The sequence below is a fragment of the Oncorhynchus keta genome, chromosome 22 (genome assembly GCF_023373465.1).
Source record: "Oncorhynchus keta strain PuntledgeMale-10-30-2019 chromosome 22, Oket_V2, whole genome shotgun sequence".
NCBI classification, from domain to species: domain Eukaryota; kingdom Metazoa; phylum Chordata; class Actinopteri; order Salmoniformes; family Salmonidae; genus Oncorhynchus; species Oncorhynchus keta.
This window is the reverse complement of record NC_068442.1, coordinates 39,228,059-39,249,950: the sequence shown is the minus strand read 5'-3', so window position 1 is coordinate 39,249,950 and position 21,892 is coordinate 39,228,059. Positions and strand designations below refer to the sequence as shown.

At 42.4% G+C, this 21,892-nt stretch overlaps 1 protein-coding gene and 1 long non-coding RNA gene across 7 annotated transcripts in view; one reads left to right on the top strand and one right to left on the bottom strand.

Moving 5' to 3' along the window:
* LOC118401467 (cAMP-specific 3',5'-cyclic phosphodiesterase 4C-like) overlaps nt 1–21,892 on the top strand; it is a 124,306-nt gene that overhangs the window by 41,317 nt on the left and 61,097 nt on the right. The window contains exon 1 of one of the 6 annotated variants that reach the window (XM_035798990.2): nt 9,389–9,894. The exons of 4 other annotated variants lie outside the window; for them this stretch is intronic. In XM_035798990.2, the coding sequence (XP_035654883.1) occupies nt 9,656–9,894 (239 nt within the window). In that variant the 5' untranslated portion in view covers nt 9,389–9,655. Of the gene's footprint in view, nt 1–9,388; nt 9,895–21,892 lie in introns of those variants that run through there. One more of the 6 variants, XM_035798993.2, reaches the window with a different exon arrangement.
* LOC118401468 (uncharacterized) lies at nt 469–3,316 on the bottom strand. Its single transcript, XR_008075585.1, has 3 exons — nt 3,178–3,316; nt 2,409–2,457; nt 469–2,060 (listed from the first exon to the last, which is right to left on the bottom strand). It is a non-coding gene; the product is annotated as an uncharacterized LOC118401468 (long non-coding RNA).

The window sequence follows — 21,892 nt, the reverse complement described above, 5'->3', positions numbered from 1 at the left end:
ACCAAGGTTATTAATTCCACAAAGCTGCACCATTCATCTGTACTATACACCCTTAATAGCACACTCATTGCAGATCCATGTGCAAGGAAGGTCACTGACACATCCATAGTTCTAGCTGTCTTTCGGAATAAATGCACACTTTGCTTTTGAGGTGCTCTTAGTTGTCTAGGAGATGCTGCATCTCCTGCATGAGTGTAACCGACATACGGCTTCAGAATGGTGAAGGCTGCGATGGCATAGCATGCCTGTGTTCTGGTGATGACATCCAATGCACAACAGTGTCTTGTAACACACTATCTACATGTTCTGAACTCAATAACCATACTTTACTTAACATATGCACTGGGTATTATGAACACCTTCCTAATATTGAGTTGGACCCCCCTTTTGTCTTCAGAACAGCCTCAATTTGTCAGGGCATGGACTCTACAAGCATTCCGCAGGGATGCTGTCCCATGTTTACGACAATACTTCCCACAGTATCAAGTTAGCTGGATGTCCTTTGGGTGGTGGACCATTCTTGATACACACGGGAAACTGTTGAGCGTGGATAACCCAGCAGTGTTCCAGTTTTTGACACACTCAAACCGGTGCACCTGGCACCTACTACCATACCCCATTCAAAGGCACTTAAAATGTTTGTGTTCACCTCCCGAGTGGCGCAAGGCACTGTATTGGAGTGTTGGCTGTAGAGAGATTCTGGGTTTGAGTCCAGGCTCTGCCTCAGCCGGCCGCGACCAGGAGACCCATGGGGCGGTGCACAATTGGCCCAGCGTCGCCCAGGATAGAGGAGGGTTTGGCCGGCAGGGAAGTCCTTGTCCCATCGCGAACTCATGACTCCTGTGCCGGGCCGGATGCAGTGCACGCTGACACAGTCGCCAGGTGCACGGTGTTTCCTCCGACACATTGGTGCGGCTGGCTTCTGGTTTAAGTGGGCATTGTCAAGAAGCAGTGCGGCTTGGTTGGGTTTGGTTTCGGAGGATCTGCGGATCTCGACCTTCACCTCTCCTGAGTCTGTACGGGAGTTGCAGCGATGAGACAAGATTTGAACTACCAATTGGATACCACGAAATTGGGGAGAAAACGTGGTAAATAAATAAACTTGTTGCCCATTCACCCTCTGACACACATACACAATCCATGTCTCAGTTTGATTTGAGTTGTCTCAGGGCTTAAAAATCCTTTTTGAAATGGATTTTAATACTATTATGTTATGGTATGAAATGTATGAGTTCTTGGTTAAGCTGTTACTGAAAATGTAAGTAAAACAAATTAATTGTCTGTACCTTGCGGGAAAGGGAGAAGGAGGGCATATCTTTTCAGACAGATAAGAATGTTTGTTTGATGTTATATTAGTGGAGAAAAGGTCATGCCGGAGGAAACACCGTGCACCTGGCCACCTTGGCTAGCGCACACTGCGCCCAGCCCGCCACATGAGTCGCTGGTGCGCGATGAGACAAGGACACCCCTACCGACCAAGCCCTCCCTAACCCGGGCGACGCTAGGCCAATTGTTCGTCGCCCCACGGACCTCCCGGTCGCGGCCGGTTACGACAGAGCCTGGGCGCAAACCCAGGGACTCTGATGGCACAGTTGGCGCTGCAGTACAGCGCCCTTAACCATTGCGCCACCCGGGAGGCCGTGTCATGCACAAATTGACCGAATTGTGAAAACTATAGTTTGTTAATTAACAAGAAATTTGTGGAGTGGTTGAAACTAGTTTTAATGACTCCAACCTAAGTGTATGTAAACATCTCACTTCAACTGTACATTCAATATGAAAATATATTCAGGTCAGTCTGGCTGACAGTGAAACTAGTGATTTTAAGGATGCAAATGAAAAGTTTTTATACTATTAAAGACTTGCAGCATGGGAAAGTTCTGCAGGGGAACTAGACACCACCATCGCCTAATTTGCTGCATGGTTTCCTTTTGAAACAGAAAATCACACAATTGGAAGGGTATCCCAAAAAAAACATATCCCCTAGTGATGAGAATTTCATAATTTATACATACCTCAGTGAAATCACACTGTGCTTCCATTGCAATGTACAGAGTGTACTGTAAGTTAAGAAAGAGTTGGTTGTTAAGTTTGATAGTTATGAAAACAACAATAATGAGAATAATACCCCCCCCCCAGGAATATATTTTAGGATGTAGAAGACATTGCCCCTAAGAAGTCACATCAGCATCCAGTTCTGCAGGAGTTTGATGTATGACTTGTGTATTTAGTGTAAAAACTGTAGGAAATAGGTCCCAAAAAGTGTCAAGAATAATAAACAAGAAAGTATAAGCAATAACAATAGAACAAAACATTTGACATATCAATTATGGCAAAAAAATCATGCTGCAAGCACAGAAATAATAACAGAAAATAGGACCGATATAATATACTGAATAGCATCTTACCATCAAAACAAACACACCAGTTGTTTGAGAAACCTTGCTTTGATAGGCCCTGTGGTGTGAACAAGGTACAATTTTCAATAAAAGAATGACAATCAAATGGTACAGTTCAGTGGAATCATTTAAAGGAATATCTAACCTGAACCTCATCCACACCAAAAGTCCTTCAATGTCCAGGGGACAAGATCAGAGTAATGTTTCTATGAACACCGTGTATGTGAAAGTAAAGAAAATGTTTTAACAGCTTTTTATACTCCAGCATGCATACAAATTTTGAACACAGTTGGAACTGAATTAGACTGCAAACACACCATTTCTCACATCAATGCACTCACATGCCAAAACTCTTTCCTTGGACACCGTTTCAAAGCAATGTGTATGCGTTCTTCGTAAATGTGTTTAAGTTTTTCTTATTTAACTTCAGTTTGCAGTGTGGACAAGTTACAATGACTTTTCTTGATTTTCCATGTATGCTGGGACCAGGTGATTTCATTTTTGTATATACTATGTGTAGATTACATAACTGTACATGTAAACCTAGGCTTACTGCTCAAGTAGGCAAATTTGGCCAAATAAGATTCCCTCATTGTAAGTAACTAGCTAGCTCACGTGCAAAAGGGTGCTATTGCTATTTAGCTAGCTCAAGTGAAAATGGGTGCTAATTAACACTATGCTAACATCGTTGCGGTAGTTGGTTATATAAAAATATACCACTGCACTGGTATAACATGAATATTACAAAGTACATTATGCATAATTGACAGTCTCTTACTTCCATGGTTTATATTTTTATCCATGTTGGTTAGGTTCAATTAAGATCCGCTTTCGTTGACCTTCGACGTTGAAGGAGACTGGAAGGGTTCGGGTTAAGCACGTTTGACTCCGCCCACATTGAGCCTGGCCCTGAGCTGCACACTGCAGTCAGGGGCTCATCAAACCTTCTGCACAGATTCTGTCAGACCTGGGCCCTGACACTAAACCTCAGTAAGACAAAAATAATGGTGTTCCAAAAAAAGGTCCAGTTGCCAGGACCACAAATACAAATTCCATCTAGACAACGTTGCCCTAGAGTACACAAAAAACTATACCTCAGCCTAAACATCAGCGTCACAGGTAACTTCCACAAAGCTGTGAATGATCTGAGAGAATGGCCTTCTATGACATCAAGAGGAACATAACATTTGATATAACAAATTAGGATCTGGCAAAACTAAATCATGAGAAAACAAAAAGATAATTACTTGACACATTGGAAAGAATTTAGAAAAACACAGAACAAACTAGAATGCTATTTGGCCCTAAACAGAGAGTACAGTCATGGCCAAAAGTTTTGAGAATGACAAAAATATTCATTTTCACAGTTTGCTGCTTCAGTGTCTTTAGATATTTTTGTCAGATGTTACTATGGAATACTGAAGTATAATTACAAGCATTTCATAAGTGTCAAAGGGTTTTATTGACAATTACATTAAGTTGATGCAAAGAGTCAATATCTGCAGTATTGGCCCTTCTTTTTCAAGACCTCTGGAATCCGCCCTGGCATGCTGTTAATTAACTTCTGGGCCACATCCTGATTGATGGCAGCCCATTCTTGCATAATCAACGCTTGGAGTTTGTCAGAATTTGTGGGTTTTTATTTGTCCACCAGCCTCTTGAGGATTGACCACAAGTTCTCAATGGGATGAAGGTCTGTGGAGTTTCCTGGCCATGGACCCAAAATATTTTTGTTTTGTTCCCAGAGCCACTTAGTTATCACCTTTGCCTTATGGCAAGGTGCTCCATCAGGCTGGAAAAGGCATTGTTCGTCACCAAACTGTTCCTGAATGGTTAGGAGAAGTTGCTCTCAGAGGATGTGTTGGTACCATTATTTATTCATGGCTGTGTTCTTAGGCAAAATTGTGAGTGAGCCCACTCCCTTGGCTGAGAAGCAACCCCACACATGAATGGTCTCAGGATGCTTTACTGTTAGCATGGCACCGGACTGATGGTAGCGCTCACCATGTCTTCTCCGGACAAGCTTTTTTCCAGATGTCCCACACAATCGGAAAGGGGATTCATCAGAGAGAATGACTTTACCCCAGTCCTCAGTAGTCCAATCCCTGGACCTTTTGCAGAATTTCAGTCTGTCCCTGATGTTTTTCCTGGAGAGAAGTGGCTTCTTTGCTGCTCTTCTTGACACCAGGCCATCCTTCAAAAGTATTCACCTCACTGTGCGTGCAGATGCAGTCACACCTTCCTGCTTCCATTCCTGAGCCAGTTCTTTAGAAAGACGGGCCTGGCGCTTGCTGGACTTCCTTGGGCGCTCTGAAGCCTTCTTCACAACAATTGAACCACTCTCCTTTAAGTTATTGATGATATTATAAATGGTTGATTTAGGTGCGATCTTACTGGCAGCAATATCCTTGCCTGTGAAGCCCTTTTTGTGCAAAGCAATGATGACGGCACGTGTTTCCTTGCAGATGTCATGTCTTTGGCTATGCCTGATTAAGTGATATGACATGCTATTCTATACAATAATTTCTCCGTAATTAATATCACCTGATTGAGCTAATCATGTCAATGTAATTAACTAGAGAGTCGGGCACCACAAAATAATATTTGTAGAGCTGTTATCTTCCAAATAAACTCTTAAAGACCTATTAATATTTTACATCGATAGCAGTCAATATTAATCGTCATCTTAATTCAGTCTCATCTGAAAGTTGTAAATTCTTGGTTATCTGCACGAACCCTGGCTAACAATTTGAATCAGCAATACAAAATGTAATTATTTATTTACTAAATACCTAACTAATCACACAATTACACATACACATAATTAAAAAATAACTTGATTACAAATGACGTCACAAATGAAAACGTCCCTAGCGGGCGGAACAGATATGACAGCTTGTTACACAAAGGAAAAGGGCTGGGTTTGAGTGAAAGAGCGGGAAGACTGAGGGACACAGGGAGAAGCTGTGCTATCGTAAATACAGTATCTGATGCATTCTAAATTACCGCCCATTTGGAAAAGTAAAATGCAAGAAATATTTACTGTGAGCTGCGCTTCGGTAGGTTGGTGGTAGATGGAAGGCCGTGTTGTCAAACCGAGTCCTTTGAAGAATGTCTTTGGTTGTTAATTGGATACTTTGTAGTAACGTCTTTGGGTGATAGACGGGATACTCTGTCTGTTCCTTCCTAACCCTTGTTGCATCTGCTGTTGCTAACTCAACGGCTAGGAGGTATCACTTCTGTAGTGAATAAGAGTTCAAAGTTCATACCATTCGCAGCCAAAGCTCACGCTGAGGTTGGCTTCGTTCTGTAGTTATTATCTGAACCATTCTGACATAGGACTGTCGTTCTACATCCTTGGAACAGGAGGTTATATTGTCGTCAAGGGCTTATATAGGAAGGGAGAGGAGGGCGTGTTTGAAAAGTTTTATAGCCCATGTCCCTTGACAGGGGCGGACCACTGATTGAGCAGAAAACCCAATTCTCCCATTTTAGAAGCTAAAATCACATTTCATCCCATCACAAAGAATTTCATATTCCAATTTGAACAACAATTCCATGTGAATCCGGTAACTTTGAAGTGTAGACTTTCCACTGTAGAGTTTGTCATCTTATCATTGATGAGAATGTCTCAGATGACAACCGAACTGACATCATATTCATTAAGTACCACCGCATATGTTCCATTGGTCGGATTACCAGAATAAAGTTAATTTCCCCCCACCTTCTGATGTTCCCAGAATCTCTATGATAACCAAGGGTTTTGCAAATGTAACCTCAGTAGGGTAGAGAGAGGAAAAAGGGGGGAAGAGGTATTTATGACTGTCATAAACCTAACCCCCAGGCCACCTAACCCCCAGGACACGGGTAACCGTGATTGACAGAGGAAGAACAATGATTCCAAGCACCACCCTCCTTTTGAAGCTTCCAGTCTGTTATTCAAACTCAATCAGCATGACAGAGTGATCTCCAGCCTTGTCCTCGTCAACACTCACACCTGTGTTAACGAGAGAATCACTGACATGATGTCTGCTGGTCCTTTTGTGGCATGGCTGAAATGCAGTGGAAATGTTTTTTGGGAATTCAGTTCATTTGTATGGCAAAGAGGGACTTTGCCACAAAAAAAGGGCAACCAGTGAAGAACAAACACCATTGTAAATACAACCTATATTTGTGTATTTATTCTCCATTTTGTACTTTAACTCGTGGTAGGGAGAGAGAGGGAGTCATGCTGTTTGTATGTGGCTGCTATCAAAGTGAACTGTGTTTTACGTATGATCAGTGGCGTAGTCATTCCACCGAAACTTTAAACAGAAGCAAACAAATTGGGGTAAACATACCGGAATTTGTCCAATAGAAACTTGTTTGCAAGTGTTTACTAATAATTACACCCTAGATCAGCTAGATGCAGTCAAGAATGTGCAAGGCGGTATTACATGTGTCAATGTCTGTCACCTTGATTTCTCAAATTTCTCTCGACCTGTGCACCGACGTTGTAGAATTTGATTCATATGCTCGGTTGTAGCAACATCATGATGGGTATAGGTCAAATGTGAGTATCATGTAGTAGCCTAAACCTATTGATGTTACATTGAGCTGGTTGAATGGAATGTGACTGACAGTCATCCAATATGCTGTAATAGAAATAAGGCCATGCTCATGAAAAAAAAAATTAAAATGGCACCATCCATCCGCCACTGCCACACACCATGATGTCGCTAGCATTATTGACTCTTGCCTTTTATGTTTATGAATGCACACAGCACCCATCACAATTGAATGGATTACCTCATCAATAGTATTGTTTAAAGACATTTTGTGAAAAAGCCCCTAATAGTGATTTATGCCAACGTGCTATTGTATAAAACATTTGTGCCCCAGTATTTGAAGTTAGCCTGGCCCTAGACCGTCAGATGAGTTGGCTAAAAAGCCCTACATATCTGGGACCAGGCTGTTTGAAGTCCCTATGCATGCTCTTTTTGGTGCTTTATCCCTCACATACACTGTCAATATTCTACTATTCTAAAATTGACCTGTTATGGGTGTCTGATGTCCGTCCTTAATTCCTCACAGACGCACATTATCGGTCCAGTTGTGATCCTAGAACACTCCATCCTGCCCTGTGAGTGTTCCGGGCCAGAGTGTGTATGCCTTAAATGTTTCATAGATATTGACACCAAGATGGTGTCACCAAGAAGCGAGATGGTAGCTTAGATTTTTGAATATTTGCAAAATCTTTTCACTACAACCCTGACCAAATATGAGGTAGATGGAGGTCCAGGTCGCAATTTGCTTAGCGTCGTCCGGGTTAGGGAGGGGTTGGCCGGTAGAGCTATCCTTGTCTCATCCCGCACCAGCGACCCCCGTGACCGGCCGGGCACAGTGCGCGCTAACGTGCGGCTGGCTCCGGGTTGGATGCCAGCTGTGTTAAGAAGCAGTGCGGCTTGGTTGGGTTGTGTTATCGGAGGACGCATGACTTTCAACCTTCATCTCTCCCGAGCCCGTACGGGAGTTGTAGTGATGAGACAAGATAGTAGCTACTAAAACAATTGGATACCACAAAATTGGGAGAAAAATGGGGTAAAATTAAAATAAATAAATAAAAAGCTTTGGAGACTAACTATTTACATAATTGCATAAAATAGGATCACCATTTTTTTAACTTAAGGAGTCTGCAGCATTCATTTCCAGATCGAGCTTTCAGGAGTATTTTAGTCTAAGGGTCATATTTGGATAGGTCTGATGCTGGCTTATGTGTTAAGTATCAAGACAAACTCTGCTTGTAGATTCTTTCAGTTTGCCCTTACCAGATTCAGGCAGTTATAGTCTGCATTTTCTTTATTATTCTTATAATGTGTTCTTTTTCCTTTGTACTATCAAGTCATATTGTTCCTCATCTAGCCTTCATATTACCTTAGTTTCAATAATACTAGTTAAAACAGGAGTGGGCAAACTTTTGGGCTCCTGGGCCACAACAGGATTTTGAAATTCAGGGCCGCACAGATATACATTTTATTTTGATTTGCAGGCCAGAGAAAGGCTAGTTTTTTGAGAATACATGGGTCCATTATCGTTTCTACATACTTTCTATCTGGTTTTAGACATTCAACTGTGGCTGGGAGTGTTTTTAATTTTTATTTTAACCCAAATTAATAATTTCCCCCCGATCCCAAAAATGTATCAAATCCCTGCCACATTTAATTGTCTGGTGGGCTGGATGTGGCTGTAGTTTGCCCCCAACACAGTCTTAGTAATATTGTCTTTGGTGGTAGTGAATGTGATGTTCTAGTATACTACTGATAGCATTCTGTATATATAGTGTTGCGCTTATATACACAAGATCGACAGATTTGTAAATCAGGAAGAGGAAGTTACATAGCCCTTGTTCAGCTGGTTTCCAGAGGCCTTGTGTGGGGTAGATGAGGAAGGCCACCGTCGGGTTCAAAAAGGGACACAAGATGGTGTCTTCTTCCATCATCCACCAACCCCATTGGAGAAGGAACACCCTCCATTTGAGATAGGAGTCCAGATCGTTTGTGCTCCTCACAAACATTAGCTCCCTTTCTCTTTTTAATGGTCGGAAGAGGCCCCCTCTCATGTAACTTTGCCTTGCTAACTGAGCATAATGTAGAACCAAACAGGCCTTGTCAGCTAAGACCTGTTCCTGAGCCTGAACACAGCAGCTCAGGCATGTGTTTGTTTAGGGAGAGTGAAAACATGGCTCTGACTGGTTAATGTTTACAGGCTTATGGACTGAGAAAGGAAATGTTTGTTCCTCTGAGGATGTGGAGGCTAGCGGCTAGCTATCCCACTGCGCGCTAACCCCCCTGTATAACTCAGGCCGGCCATATTTAGGCAGGGGGAGGGAAGGGTCTTAGCACTATGTAAACAGAGCTTTTCCAGGAGGGTGGGGGCTCACACCACACTTGTGTCTGTGTCTGTCAAGCAAGACCAGTAGATGACTCTACTAAACAAGGTAGAATAGATTCTCAAACCCAAAAGGTTTGAGAAACATTTGTTATGGTAGTCTCTGGAGATGAAAGTTTTCCAAGTTTATTTAAAACCATTGACAACTCTTTGAGATGCCTGTGTATACCTTATTTGCTGGCCCAAGGCACGGAGAACATTAAGTTAAGTAATTATTTGACAGAGCATCCTGGTGGACTTTTCTCGGTGGAGAGAGGCAGCTAAAAGGTCAGAACATCGGAGCATCCCCAGCCGAGTAGAGGGGACGGGGTGTGTACGCCCACGGCAGCATGAGTGAGGCACTCTGGGATAGCGTGCCGCTGTTGGAGGTGCTCTCCTCCCCCAGCGGTGTCGGTGCCCGAACCAACCCTGTCAAACTGAAGCCACGCTCCGCTGGGGGTTCGCCATGCGGCTCCCCGAGGATGTCCCCCCGGGACTCGCCCCGCAACTCTCCGCTCCTCTTCCGCAAGCTCCTCATGAACCGCAGCATCACCCTACAGAGACGCTTCACCCTGTCTCACACACCAAGGTAACGATACAGTACTTTACAATACTTTAGAATGAGAGACTTTACAATAAGATACTGTAGGCTACCATACTTTACAATGAGATGCTTTAGCGTACGATACTTTACAATACTTTGCGGTACGATATACGTTACAATGAGATACTTTATTGTCCATTTGTCAGAGCTGTCTTTCTCAAATGGTGGGTTGATTCCTTGGGTGCTGGCTGAAGGCTTGATTGTAGCCTTAAAGATTAGTTTTGTCGGATGGTGCCACAAGGAAAGTTGAAAGGTTTTAGATGGGTTACAGCGCAAACCAGTCTCCTGTTTTTCTGCACATCATTGTATGATGCCTGATGATAACCCCTTGAAGGCATTAAGATGCCAGATAGTTATCCCTTTTGAATTCCCTATGTGATGCTTAGGAAGTCAATTGAGGGAACTAATAGTTAATGCAATAGGGCTTTGTTTTGGAGTCGTCACACTTCTAGAGCTCTTTCTGTTCCACATCATGTAGTTGTCATGGGATTTGCTCGCTAACACACCCTCCTGGCCTGGTCTGAAGGTAACTCCTGAGTCTAAATCATGGGTTAATGTTTCTATTGACGTCTCTTATGTTGGTGTCTCAATGAAGTCTTTTGTTTGTAATGCTACAGACAAGCCTCTCGTCTTCTGCCTCAGGTGTTCAGTACTGTTCAGCAGGACAGCCATAGATCAACACTGTGCTCTGTGTCTGATGTACCGATGCCTTATCCACTTAGCAACCTGGCTAAACAAAAGCAGAGTCACCTCTCTTCACTTGGGGGTGATTTTGAATCTGTTTCTATTATGGGCTTACTTTGTTGTTACCCGTGATTGCATATAGTGTGCCTCTGATGTCAACACAGGTGGGATGCCACTGGCCAAATCATACTTACTGTTCAAAAGCTATACAGATCAAAGTATTCTCAAGTAGAACTTAAGAGTTTCAATAGCTATGGATAGAAGCCTTTCCAAAACAGTTAGCAGCGTTATTTTCTGGCGGTCGGTGACGTCAAAGATGAATTTACCATGGCCAGGGTCATGACCTGCAGGTCATTAGGGAAACATGAGGAACCCAATAGCGTGACCCAAACCCTATAAAACCTCTGTTTACATAACATGCTAGACCAACTCCCCTCAACTAATGATTTGCGTTCCGTGACCTTGTCCCAATTTTTTCTTCCTCATTCTTGTACAAAATTATTGAGAGAAATGCATCCTTCATGTGATTCATCCCTCATGTATGGAGAAACACAGTTTTTTAAATGGGTTAAACACAACATTTTTTATATTTTCAACTAGTAATGCATTTCCCAGAAAGTGTGTTTGTAATCCAATAATTGCATAATATATCAGTTATTGTTAATACAACTATTTTATTTTTTATTTGTTTATTAAGGGAAGGTGATGTTTGTGTAGGCCCGGGGGGAGTTGTAATTTTGTCAACAAAGCAGGATGATAGAAATATTATGGCAAGTTTTCAAACTACTGGCAGTTTCTTTAGGAAGATATATAAAGTGATCTGTGCGTTTGAACAACAGTATAAATACCTATTATTTTGCATGTAAAAAACAATCCTCACTGATGCCACTGTTTATAAAAGATTACGAACTATTTAGAATGAGCAGCCAGGTCACGAGTGAGTGCACCGGTGACAAGCAGAGGGAGAAAGCAACAAGCACAGATGTGAAAAGGCATGATTGGGGATAGCCAGCAAAAAAGCACAATGAGCTAGCCATACTTCCGTGTTTAAGACATTAGTTCAGACTTTAAATTGTCATGTGAGCTTGGAAACTACTGGTAGCTAGCTTGCCCGTAGCTATCTAGCTAGCCAACTTGCATATCGAAGGTAACTGGTTAATGTGACCTGAAAAACTATTTCTGAATGTTCCTCAAAATTACTGTAGCTGGCTAATTTGATTATACTGTTTTAGTCCACACAAAATGTCCCCCTGTCCACTACACTATCTATAATTAAAAGAACGGCCAGGGAAACAAAATACGGTGTTGCAAATTGGGCATTCACAGAACATTGCTTTTATTTGTCCAACCAGGTCTGTGAGAAGGTTCTTGCTAGTGTATCTCTCTGTCTTTTGACTGTTGTTGGATGTGGATGTCCAGAGGGGTATTACAGAAAGATGGTTTAACAAATTCAGATGTTGCTGAACATATCTGGCTTGTCTTAACCAAATGAGGGTATCCAGGATGTCTTGGTTACAGAATGGCTGCTTCTTGTTTGTTATTAGGCTAAGATAAGCGCAGATCGGTTGACCTGACAACTGGCGCGTGCATGCATGTGTGTGCAACATTCAAAGAGGTCCTCATGTCGATGGCAGAATTTGTTTTATATATGGAGTCAAAAGACAAAGCTCAATATTTCACAAGTCTAGAACAACAATCGTCAAACAACAGAACATTGTACCCAGTCATCAACAGAGGATTTGCAATAATATGTATTATTGTCCAGTGGAGGAGTGCAGAGTGTATGAATGTGGGGGGTGTTCTTAGACACAACAAAGGCCTTAAAAACGTCCACAATCTTCTCGGCCACATGTCATTAGTACACCCCGCCTCAATACAGTTCAAATAACAATACACAACTTACAAGCAACCTCATGTTTAACTAAAATGTCCACCCAAATACTTCTGGCAGGGCAATAATAGTCCAGCTCTAATGAACTTCAATGGGAACTGCGTTTGAAAAATAGAAAGTCTGGTTACAGGGTAAAGCACTGGAACGATAGCGGGAAGAGAAAGACAGAAAGAGAACAAGAGAGATAGATCTTGGCTGTGGTCTTTTGGCGTGCCGGTGTACTGTCTGACTGTCCGATGGTTTGTGTGTCAAAGCTTCGCAACAATGTTGCTACTAATCCATGCGATCCATAACCAGTGCGGAAATTGAACGGTCACACCGATGATACACGCTGAAAATAAACCAAACTTCTGTAGCATAGCACACACAATCAAACTGTCATACCTACCAAGCGCTCCTCCCCAAAAAGCTGAAAATGCTGTCTTTATTTCCTCCTTCCTTACTGCTGATGAGCTCTTAAAGTGGCAGCGCACGGTGAAGGCTCTGTGCAGGATTGAGCCACAACCTATCTGCAATAAAAAGTAATACATCTCCTGCCGCCAAAGCCAACGAGGGAGTCTGGCAGAAAATTGCAGCCAGAGTAAATAAGCAAAAGAAGTGGCACGATTCCAATATCTAATAGGCCTAGTTTACACACATTGGTGATTAGTAATAATTTTTTCACTTCATACAGCACTGTTATTGCAACGCTGATGATATTAAGTGTCAAGGCTATATTCTAATATGTACAGTTGAAGTCGGAAGTTTACATAGAATTAGGTTGGAGTCATTTAACTCATTTTTCAACCACTTCACACATTTCTTGTTAACAAACTATAGTTTTGGCAAGTCGGTTAGGACATCTAATTTGTGCATGACACAAGTTATTTTTCAAACAATTGTTTACAGAAAGATTTTTTCACTTATAATTCACTGTATTACAATTCCAGTGGGTCAGACATTTACATACACTGAGTTGACTGTGCCTTTACACAGCTTTGACAATTCCAGAAAATGTTGTCATGGCTTTAGATGCTTCTGATAGGCTAATTGACATCATTTGAGTCAATTGGAGGTGTACCTGTGGATGTATTTCAAGGCCTATACCTTCAAACTCAGTGCCTCTTTGCTTGACATCATCGGAAAATCAAAAGAAATCAGAAAATACAGCAGAATGTTTTTTGTAGACCTCCAAAAGTCTGGTTCATCCTTAGGAGCAATTTCCAAACGCCTGAAAGTACTGCGTTCATCTGTACAAACAATAGTATGCAAGTATAAACACCATGGGACAACACAGCCGTCATATCGCTCAGAAAGAAGATGCATTCTGTCTCCTAGAGATGAACGTACTTTGGTGCAAAAAGTGCAAATCAATCCCAGAACAACAGCAAATGTTCTTGTGAAGATGCTGGAGGAAACGGATACAAAAATATCAATATCCACAGTAAAACATGTCCTACATAACCTGAAAGGCTGCTCAGCGAGGAAGAAGCCACTGCTCCAAAACTGGCATAAAAAAAGCCAGACTACGGTTTGCAACTTCACATGGGGACAAATATCTTACTTTTTGGTGAAATGTCCTCTGGTCTGATGGAGGAAAAAAATGGAACTGTTTGGCCAAAACGACCATTGGAGGAGGAAAAAGGGCGAGGCTTGCAAGCCGAAAAACACCATCCCAACCGTGAAGCACAGGGGTGGCAGCATCATGTTGTGGGGGTGCTTTGCTAAAGGAGGGACTGGTGCACTTCACAAAATAGATGGCTTCACGAGGATGGAAAATGATGTGGACATATTTAAAACCTCTTACAGCTACCCCCTACTTTTTTCAATTTCCGCCTGAAGACATACCCAAATCTAACGGCCTGTAGCTCAGGCTCAGAAACAAGGATATACATATTCTTGATTTCATTAGAAAGAAAACACTCTAAAGTTTGTATAAATGTGAATTGAATGTAGGAGAATATAACACAATAGATCTGGTTTAGATAATACAATGAAAAAAAATCATTTTTTTTATTTTTAATGTTGTATCATCTTTAAAATGAACAAGACAAAACAAACATCCAGATAGGATGATGGCGACAATTTCAGTGAAGGGCAACATTACTTGTGCAAAGTTTCAGAATGATAACATCCAAAATTAGTGTGCTACATGACATTTATCATGAAGTCAACCAGGTGTCCCACACAATTAGCCCAAATGTACCCAAGTGGCCAAATTGGTGAAGTTATACATTTTGAATGGAATAACTATACACAAAATACCAAAATGGTATTCTAACACACACCCCCAAGAAATGGAGAAAAACCATTAAAAAAATATATACATTTACAAAATAACACTTTCAATATTTGGAAGACCCTCAGTCCTCTACACAATATTGTGCTGCTGATGCCAGGTGCCATAGCAGTCTCGTTCTGCTGTAAAGCAGAGGGTCACCAAGCATGTGGTGCAGGTGATGGGGGACTTCATTTTGCAAAGAACACAGCGTCGCCTCCATGCTGTGCCCTTTTGGCCCTGAGGCACATCCATGCCTGCAGAAATAAATATGGGCAGATGAACACCACTTGTGGCAGGAGCTGGATGAACCAGCTTCAGTGGGGGATGGACACCTTGGCACTGGGGGCTCCCATTCGAAGTCAGTGTCACTGTGAAAGAAAATGTTCAGTTAGAATAGTTTCACATATGAGCCCTTTATCAACAGGGTATATATACATAAGGTTGAATATATTATTATAAATCTGCTAGATCTACTGTCTCATTTATATTATGACAGACCAGCTAGATCTACTGTCTATTTTATATTATGACATTTCAGCTAGATCTACTGTCTCTATTATATTATGACAGACCAGCTAGATCTACTGTATTTATTATATAATAATAATAATAATAATAATATATGCCATTTAGCAGACGCTTTTATCCAAAGCGACTTACAGTCATGTGTGCATACATTCTACAACAGACCAGCTGTATCTACTGTCTCCATTTCATTTTGGCCATTGTTGTGGGCCTGCCCTCCCCTCAACAGCCTCAAATAGGCTATTTCATGTGGGGGTGGGTTGGGGCGGCAGACACATGCATCTCACATTTCATTACATTACATTTTTATATATTGCTACTAAAATGTTAAAAAATCACAAAAAAAAATTATATTATTAATTTCAAACAATGGCATTAGCATGAGAAGAACTTACCAGTCCAAAACGATGTCCTCTACACTCAAAAAATATTCCTCCATTTGGAAATCGCTAAATTAATCGTCCTCCAACAATCTCTGTCTCACTTTCCAGATCAATTTCTTCTAAAATTGTGTGTACATCTGTATTTCTAGACTTCGATTTAGCTTTCCCTGACTTAGTCGCCATACTGATGCAGTTAACCCAGGTAAGATAAAAATAAAACTGATTGATATATAAACAGCTGAAGATTAGCTTTTACCAAAACAACGCTGTGCGTTGCTCCTTCCGGTATGAAACTTCAATGGCGAATGACCCTCTTTACGCCGGAGTTTACTACACGGGTTGGTCTTCCAACACAAAAACATTACATATTGCTGTTTACCTCAGCTCATTGGCTATCTACCCAGCTAGATTTCAAGACGATCAGTAGTCATTGGGTTAAAATACAGTTGGGTGAAACAGCGGTCATATCATTAGTGCACAATGATGTCATTACTTGTTGTCTTCAAATCGGTTTCTTTCAGCGAAATGACCCATCAAGTTTGGTTGTGTTACAAACAAACCAGTTGATTGCAATGAAACCAAACATAACTGGAAAAGTCACGTTTAGTGTGTGTATTTACATCGAATGTGTCGTCGAAAATGGAATGAGAAGGAATTCACGACACAAGCGGTTCACAAAATGTTGTGTTAGGCTATAAAAATTGATTTGATCAAACAAAAGACCATTCATTGTGTAACAATGAGCATTGGGATTGGAAACAGAAAGCTCGTCAAAGGTAAACAATTTATTTTATTGAAGTTTGTGATTTTGTTACGCCTGTGCTGGTTGAAATAGTTGTTTTTAATGGGGCTCTATCCTCAGATAATCACATTGTATTCATTCGCAGTAAATCATTTTTTAAATCGGACAACGCAGTTGGATTAGCAAGATTCTAGGCTTTCGAAACATGTGAGACACTTGTATTTTCATGAATGTTTAATATGACTATTTACAGTGCCTTGCAAAAGTATTCGGCCCCCTTGAACTTTGCGACCTTTTGCCACATTTCAGGCTTCAAACATAAAGATATAAAACTGTATTTTTTTGTGAAGAATCAACAACAAGTGGGACACAATCATGAAGTGGAACGACATTTATTGGATATTTCAAACTTTTTTAACAAATCAAAAACTGAAAAATTGGGCGTGCAAAATTATTCAGGAGGGAAGGTAGTTTGCCCCCGCTGATGCGTTGTGCAGACCTCACTACCCTCTGGAGAGCCTTACGGTTGTGGGCGGAGCAGTTGCCGTACCAGGCGGTGATACAGCCCGACAGGAGGCTCTCGATTGTGCATCTGTACAAGTTTGTGAGTGCTTTTGGTGACAAGCCAAATTTCTTCAGCCTCCTGAGGTTGAAGAGGCGCTGTTGCGCCTTCTTCACGATGCTGTCTGTGTGGGTGGACCAATTCAGTTTGTCTGTGATGTGTACGCCGAGCGAACTTAAAACTTACTACCCTCTCCACTACTGTTCCATCAATGTGGATGGGGGGGTGTTCCTTCTGCTGTTTCCTGAAGTCCACAATCATTTACATTTACATTTAAGTCATTTAGCAGACGCTCTTATCCAGAGCGACTTACAAATTGGTGACTTACAAAATCATCTCCTTAGTTTTGTTGACGTTGGCCATGCTGCTGCTCCAGTTTCAACTGACCTGAGGCCTAGGACCATGCCCCAGGACTACATGACATGATGACTCCTTGCTGTCCCCAGTCCACCTGGCTGTGCTGCTGCTCCAGTTTCAACTGTTCTGCCTTATTATTATTCGACCATGCTGGTCATTTATGAACATTTGAACATCTTGGCCATGTTCTGTTATAATCTCCGCCCGGCACAGCCAGAAGAGGACTGGCCACCCCACATAGCCTGGTTCCTCTCTAGGTTTCTTCCTAGGTTTTGGCCTTTCTAGGGAGTTTTTCCTAGCCACCGTGCTTCTACACCTGCATTGCTTGCTGTTTGGGGTTTTAGGCTGGGTTTCTGTACAGCACTTTGAGATATCAGCTGATGTACGAAGGGCTATATAAATAAATTTGACTTGATTTGATTTGAGTGTGAGGTTATTTTCCTGACACCACACTCGGAGCGCCCTCACCTGCTCCCTGTAGGCCGTCTCGACGTTGTTGGTAATCAAGCCTACCACTGTTGTGTCGTCCGCAAACTTGATGATTGAGTTGGAGGCGTGCGTGGACACGCAGTCGTGGGTGAACAGGGAGTACAGGAGAGGGCTCAGAACGCACCCTTGTGGGGCCCCAGTGTTGAGGATCAGCGGGGTGGAAATGTTGTTTCCTATCCTCACCACCTGGGGGCGGCCCGTCAGAAAGTCCAGTACCCAGTTGCACAGGGCGGGGTCGAGACCCAGGGTCTCGAGCTTGATGACGAGCTTGGAGGGCACTATCGTGTTAAATGCCGAGCTGTAGTCGATGAACAGCATTCTCACATAGGTATTCCTCTTGTCCAGATGGGTTAGGGCAGTGTGCAGTGTGTTTGAGATTGCATCGTCTGTGGACCTATTTGAGCAGTAAGCAAATTGGAGTGGGTCTAGGGTGTCAGGTAGGGTGGAGGTGATATGGTCCTTGACTAGTCTCTCAAAGCACTTCATGATGACGGAAGTGAGTGCTACGGGGCGGTAGTCGTTTAGCTCAGTTACCTTAGCTTTCTTGGGAACAGGAACAATGGTGGCCCTCTTGAAGCACGTGGGAACAACCGACTGGGATAGGGATTGATTGAATATGTCCGTAAACACACCAGCCAGCTGGTCTGCGCATGCTCTGAGTGCGCGGCTGGGGATGCCGTCTGGGACTGCAGCCTTGCGAGGGTTGACACGTTTAAATGTTTTCCTCACGTCGGCTGCAGTGAAGGAGAGTCCGCATGTTATAGTTACGGGCCATGTCAGTGGCACTGTATTGTCCTCAAAGCAGGCAAAAAAGTTATTCAGTCTGCCTGGGAGCAAGACATCCTGGTCCGTGATGGGGCCATCACTCCTGTGTTCCAGTGGCACGTTGTGTTAACTAAACCAAGTTTATCATTTTAAAAGGATAATTGATCATTAGAAAACCCTTTTGAAATTATGTTAGCACAGCTGAAAACTGTTGTTCTGATTAAAGAAGCAATAAAACTGGCCTTCTTTAGACTAGTTGAGTATCTGGAGCAGCATTTGTGGGTTCGATAACAGGCTCAAAATGGCCAGAAACAAAGAACTTTCTTCTGAAACTTGTCAGTCTATTCTTGTTCTGAGAAATGAAGGCTATTCCATGTGAGAAATTGCCAGGAATCTGAAGATGTCGTACCACACTGTATACTACTCCCTTCACAGAACAGGTCAAACTGGCTCTATCCAGATTAGAAAGAGGAGTGGGAGGCCCCGGTGCGTAACTGAGCAAGAGGACAAATACATTAGATTGTCTAGTTTGAGAAACAGATTCCTCACAAGTCCTCAACTGGCAGCTTCATTAAATAGTACCCACAAAACACCAGGCTCAACGTCAATAGAGAGGAGGCGACTCCGGGATGCTGGCCTTCTAGGCAGAGTTGCAAAGAAAAAGCCATATCTCAGACTGGCCAATAAAAAGAAAAGATTTAGATGGGCAAAAGAATGCAGACACTGGTCAGAGGAACTCTGCCGAGAAGTCGAATCTTCACTGTTGACATTAAGACTGGTGTTTTGAGTACTATTTAATGATGTTTGCACACGTTCTGGTTTGACAGATCTCGCCGAATCAATTATGCTGCTATCTGGAATACCCCTCAGGTCAGATCCCAGGCTCCCACTGACTGTTATGATTATTTATTTTCAAGTTAATAGCAATTTTCTATTTAGCACCGTCTGTTGAGTACATGATAGAGCAGACCCCTAGTCCTGGAGTGTCCTTTTTCGAATGTTAATGTTTACATACTGTTTTACTAATATGTGTATATACTGTATTCTTGTCAATGCTACTCCGACATTGCTCGCCCTAATAATTATATATTTCTTAATTACATTCTTTGACTTTGAGATTTGTGTGTATTGTTGTGAATTGTTAGATACTACTGCACTGTTGGAGCTAGAAACATAAGCATTTTGCTACACCCGCAGTAACATCTGCTAAATATGTGTATGTGGCCAATGAAATTTAATTTGATTTGATGAAAGACCTGACTTCATCCAGTTTCTGGAAAGGTGGATTGGCAGTATAGGCACATGCATATTGTCAACATTTGCATATTTTCTTACATTATTGAATTTTTGAATTTTTATACAAAACAAATATTATATTTGTGTCTAAATTTAACTGGTTAATTTTGATTTAGATATAAAGAGAAAAAAAACATAGTAGGGTGTGGTGCTCAAAAAAATAAAGGGAACACTAAAATAACACATCCTAGATCTGAATGAATGAAATATTCTTATTAAATACTTTTTTCTTTACATAGTTGAATGTGCTGACAACAAAATCACACAAATTATCAATGGAAATCAAATTTATCAACCCATGGAGGTCTGGATTTGGAGTTACACTCAAAATTCAAGTGGAAAAACACACTACAGGCTGATCCAACTTTGATGTAATGTCCTTAAAACAAGTCAAAATGAGGCTCAGTAGTGTGTGTGGCCTCCACGTGCCTGTATGACCTCCCTACAACGCCTGAGCATGCTCCTGATGAGGTGGTGGATGGTCTCCTGAGGGATCTCCTCCCACACCTGGACTACAGCATCCGCCAACTCCTGGACATTCTGTGGTGCAACGTGGCGTTGGTGGATGGAGCGAGACATGATGTCCCAGATGTGCTCAATTGGATTCAGGTCTGGGGAACGGGCGGGCCAGTCCATAGCATCAATGCCTTCCTCTTATAGGAACTGCTGACACACTCCAGCCACATGAGGTCTAGCATTGTCTTGCATTATAAGGAACCTAGGGCCAACCGCACCAGCATATGGTCTCACAAGGAGTCTGAGGAGCTCATCTCGGTACCTAATGGCAGTCAGGCTACCTCTGGCGAGCACATGGAGGCCCCCCAAAGAAATGCCACCCCACACCATGATTGACCCACCGCCAAACCGGTCATGCTGGAGGATGTTGCAGGCAGCAGAACGTTCTCCACGGCGTCTCCAGACTGTCATGTCTGTCACATGTGCTCAGTGTGAACCTGCTTTCATCTGTGAAGAGCACAGGGCGCCAGTGGCAAATTGCCAATCTTTGTGTTCTCTGGCAAATGCCAAACATCCTGCACGGTGTTTGGCTGTAAGCTCAACCCCCACGTGTGGACGTCGGGCCCTCATTTATCACCCTCATGGAGTCTGTTTCTGACCGTTTGAACAGACACATGCACATTTGTGGCCTGCTGGAGGTCATTTTGCAGGGCTCTGGCAGTACTCCTCCTGCTCCTCCTTGCACAAAGGCGGAGGTAGCGGTCCTGCTGCTGGGTTGTTGCCCTCCTACGGCCTCCTCCACGTCTCCTGATGTACTGGCCTGTCTCCTGGTAGTGCCTCCATGCTCTGGACACTACGCGGACAGACACAGCAAACCTTCTTGCCACAGCTCGCATTGATGTCCCATCCTGGATGAGCTGCACTACCTGAGCCACTTGTGTGGGTTGTAGACTCCGTCTCATGCTACCACTGGAGTGAAAGCACCGCCAGCATTCAAAAGTGACCAAAACATCAGCCAGGAAGCATAGGAACTGAGAAGTGGTCTGTGATTATCACCTGCAGAACCACTCCTTTATTGGGGGTGTCTTGCTAATTGCCTATAATTTCCACCTGTTGTCTATTCCATTTGCACAACAGCATGTGAAATTTATCGTCAATCAGTGTTGCTTCCTAAGTGGACAGTTTGATTTCACAGAAGTGTGATTGACTTGGAGTTACATTGTGTTGTTTAAGTGTTCCCATTATTTTTTTGAGCAGTGTAGTTTGTTTTCTTTATCAGCCTGGTATAAAGGGGTACTTCAGGATTCTGGCATGCTAGTACCCCTAGACTTCATTGCGCTAACGCTAGTTAGCATTGGCTCACGAAACTGCAGTGCCTTCAGAAAGTATTCACACTGCTTTACTTTTTCCCCATTTTGTTGTGATATGAAGTGGGATTAAATTGTACATTTTTGTCAATGATCTTCACAAAATACTCTGTCAAAGTGGATAAAAAATAAAAAAACATTTGTAAAAACAATCATGAAAAACAAAACACTATTTTCATTACATAAGTATTCAACCCCCTTAGCTA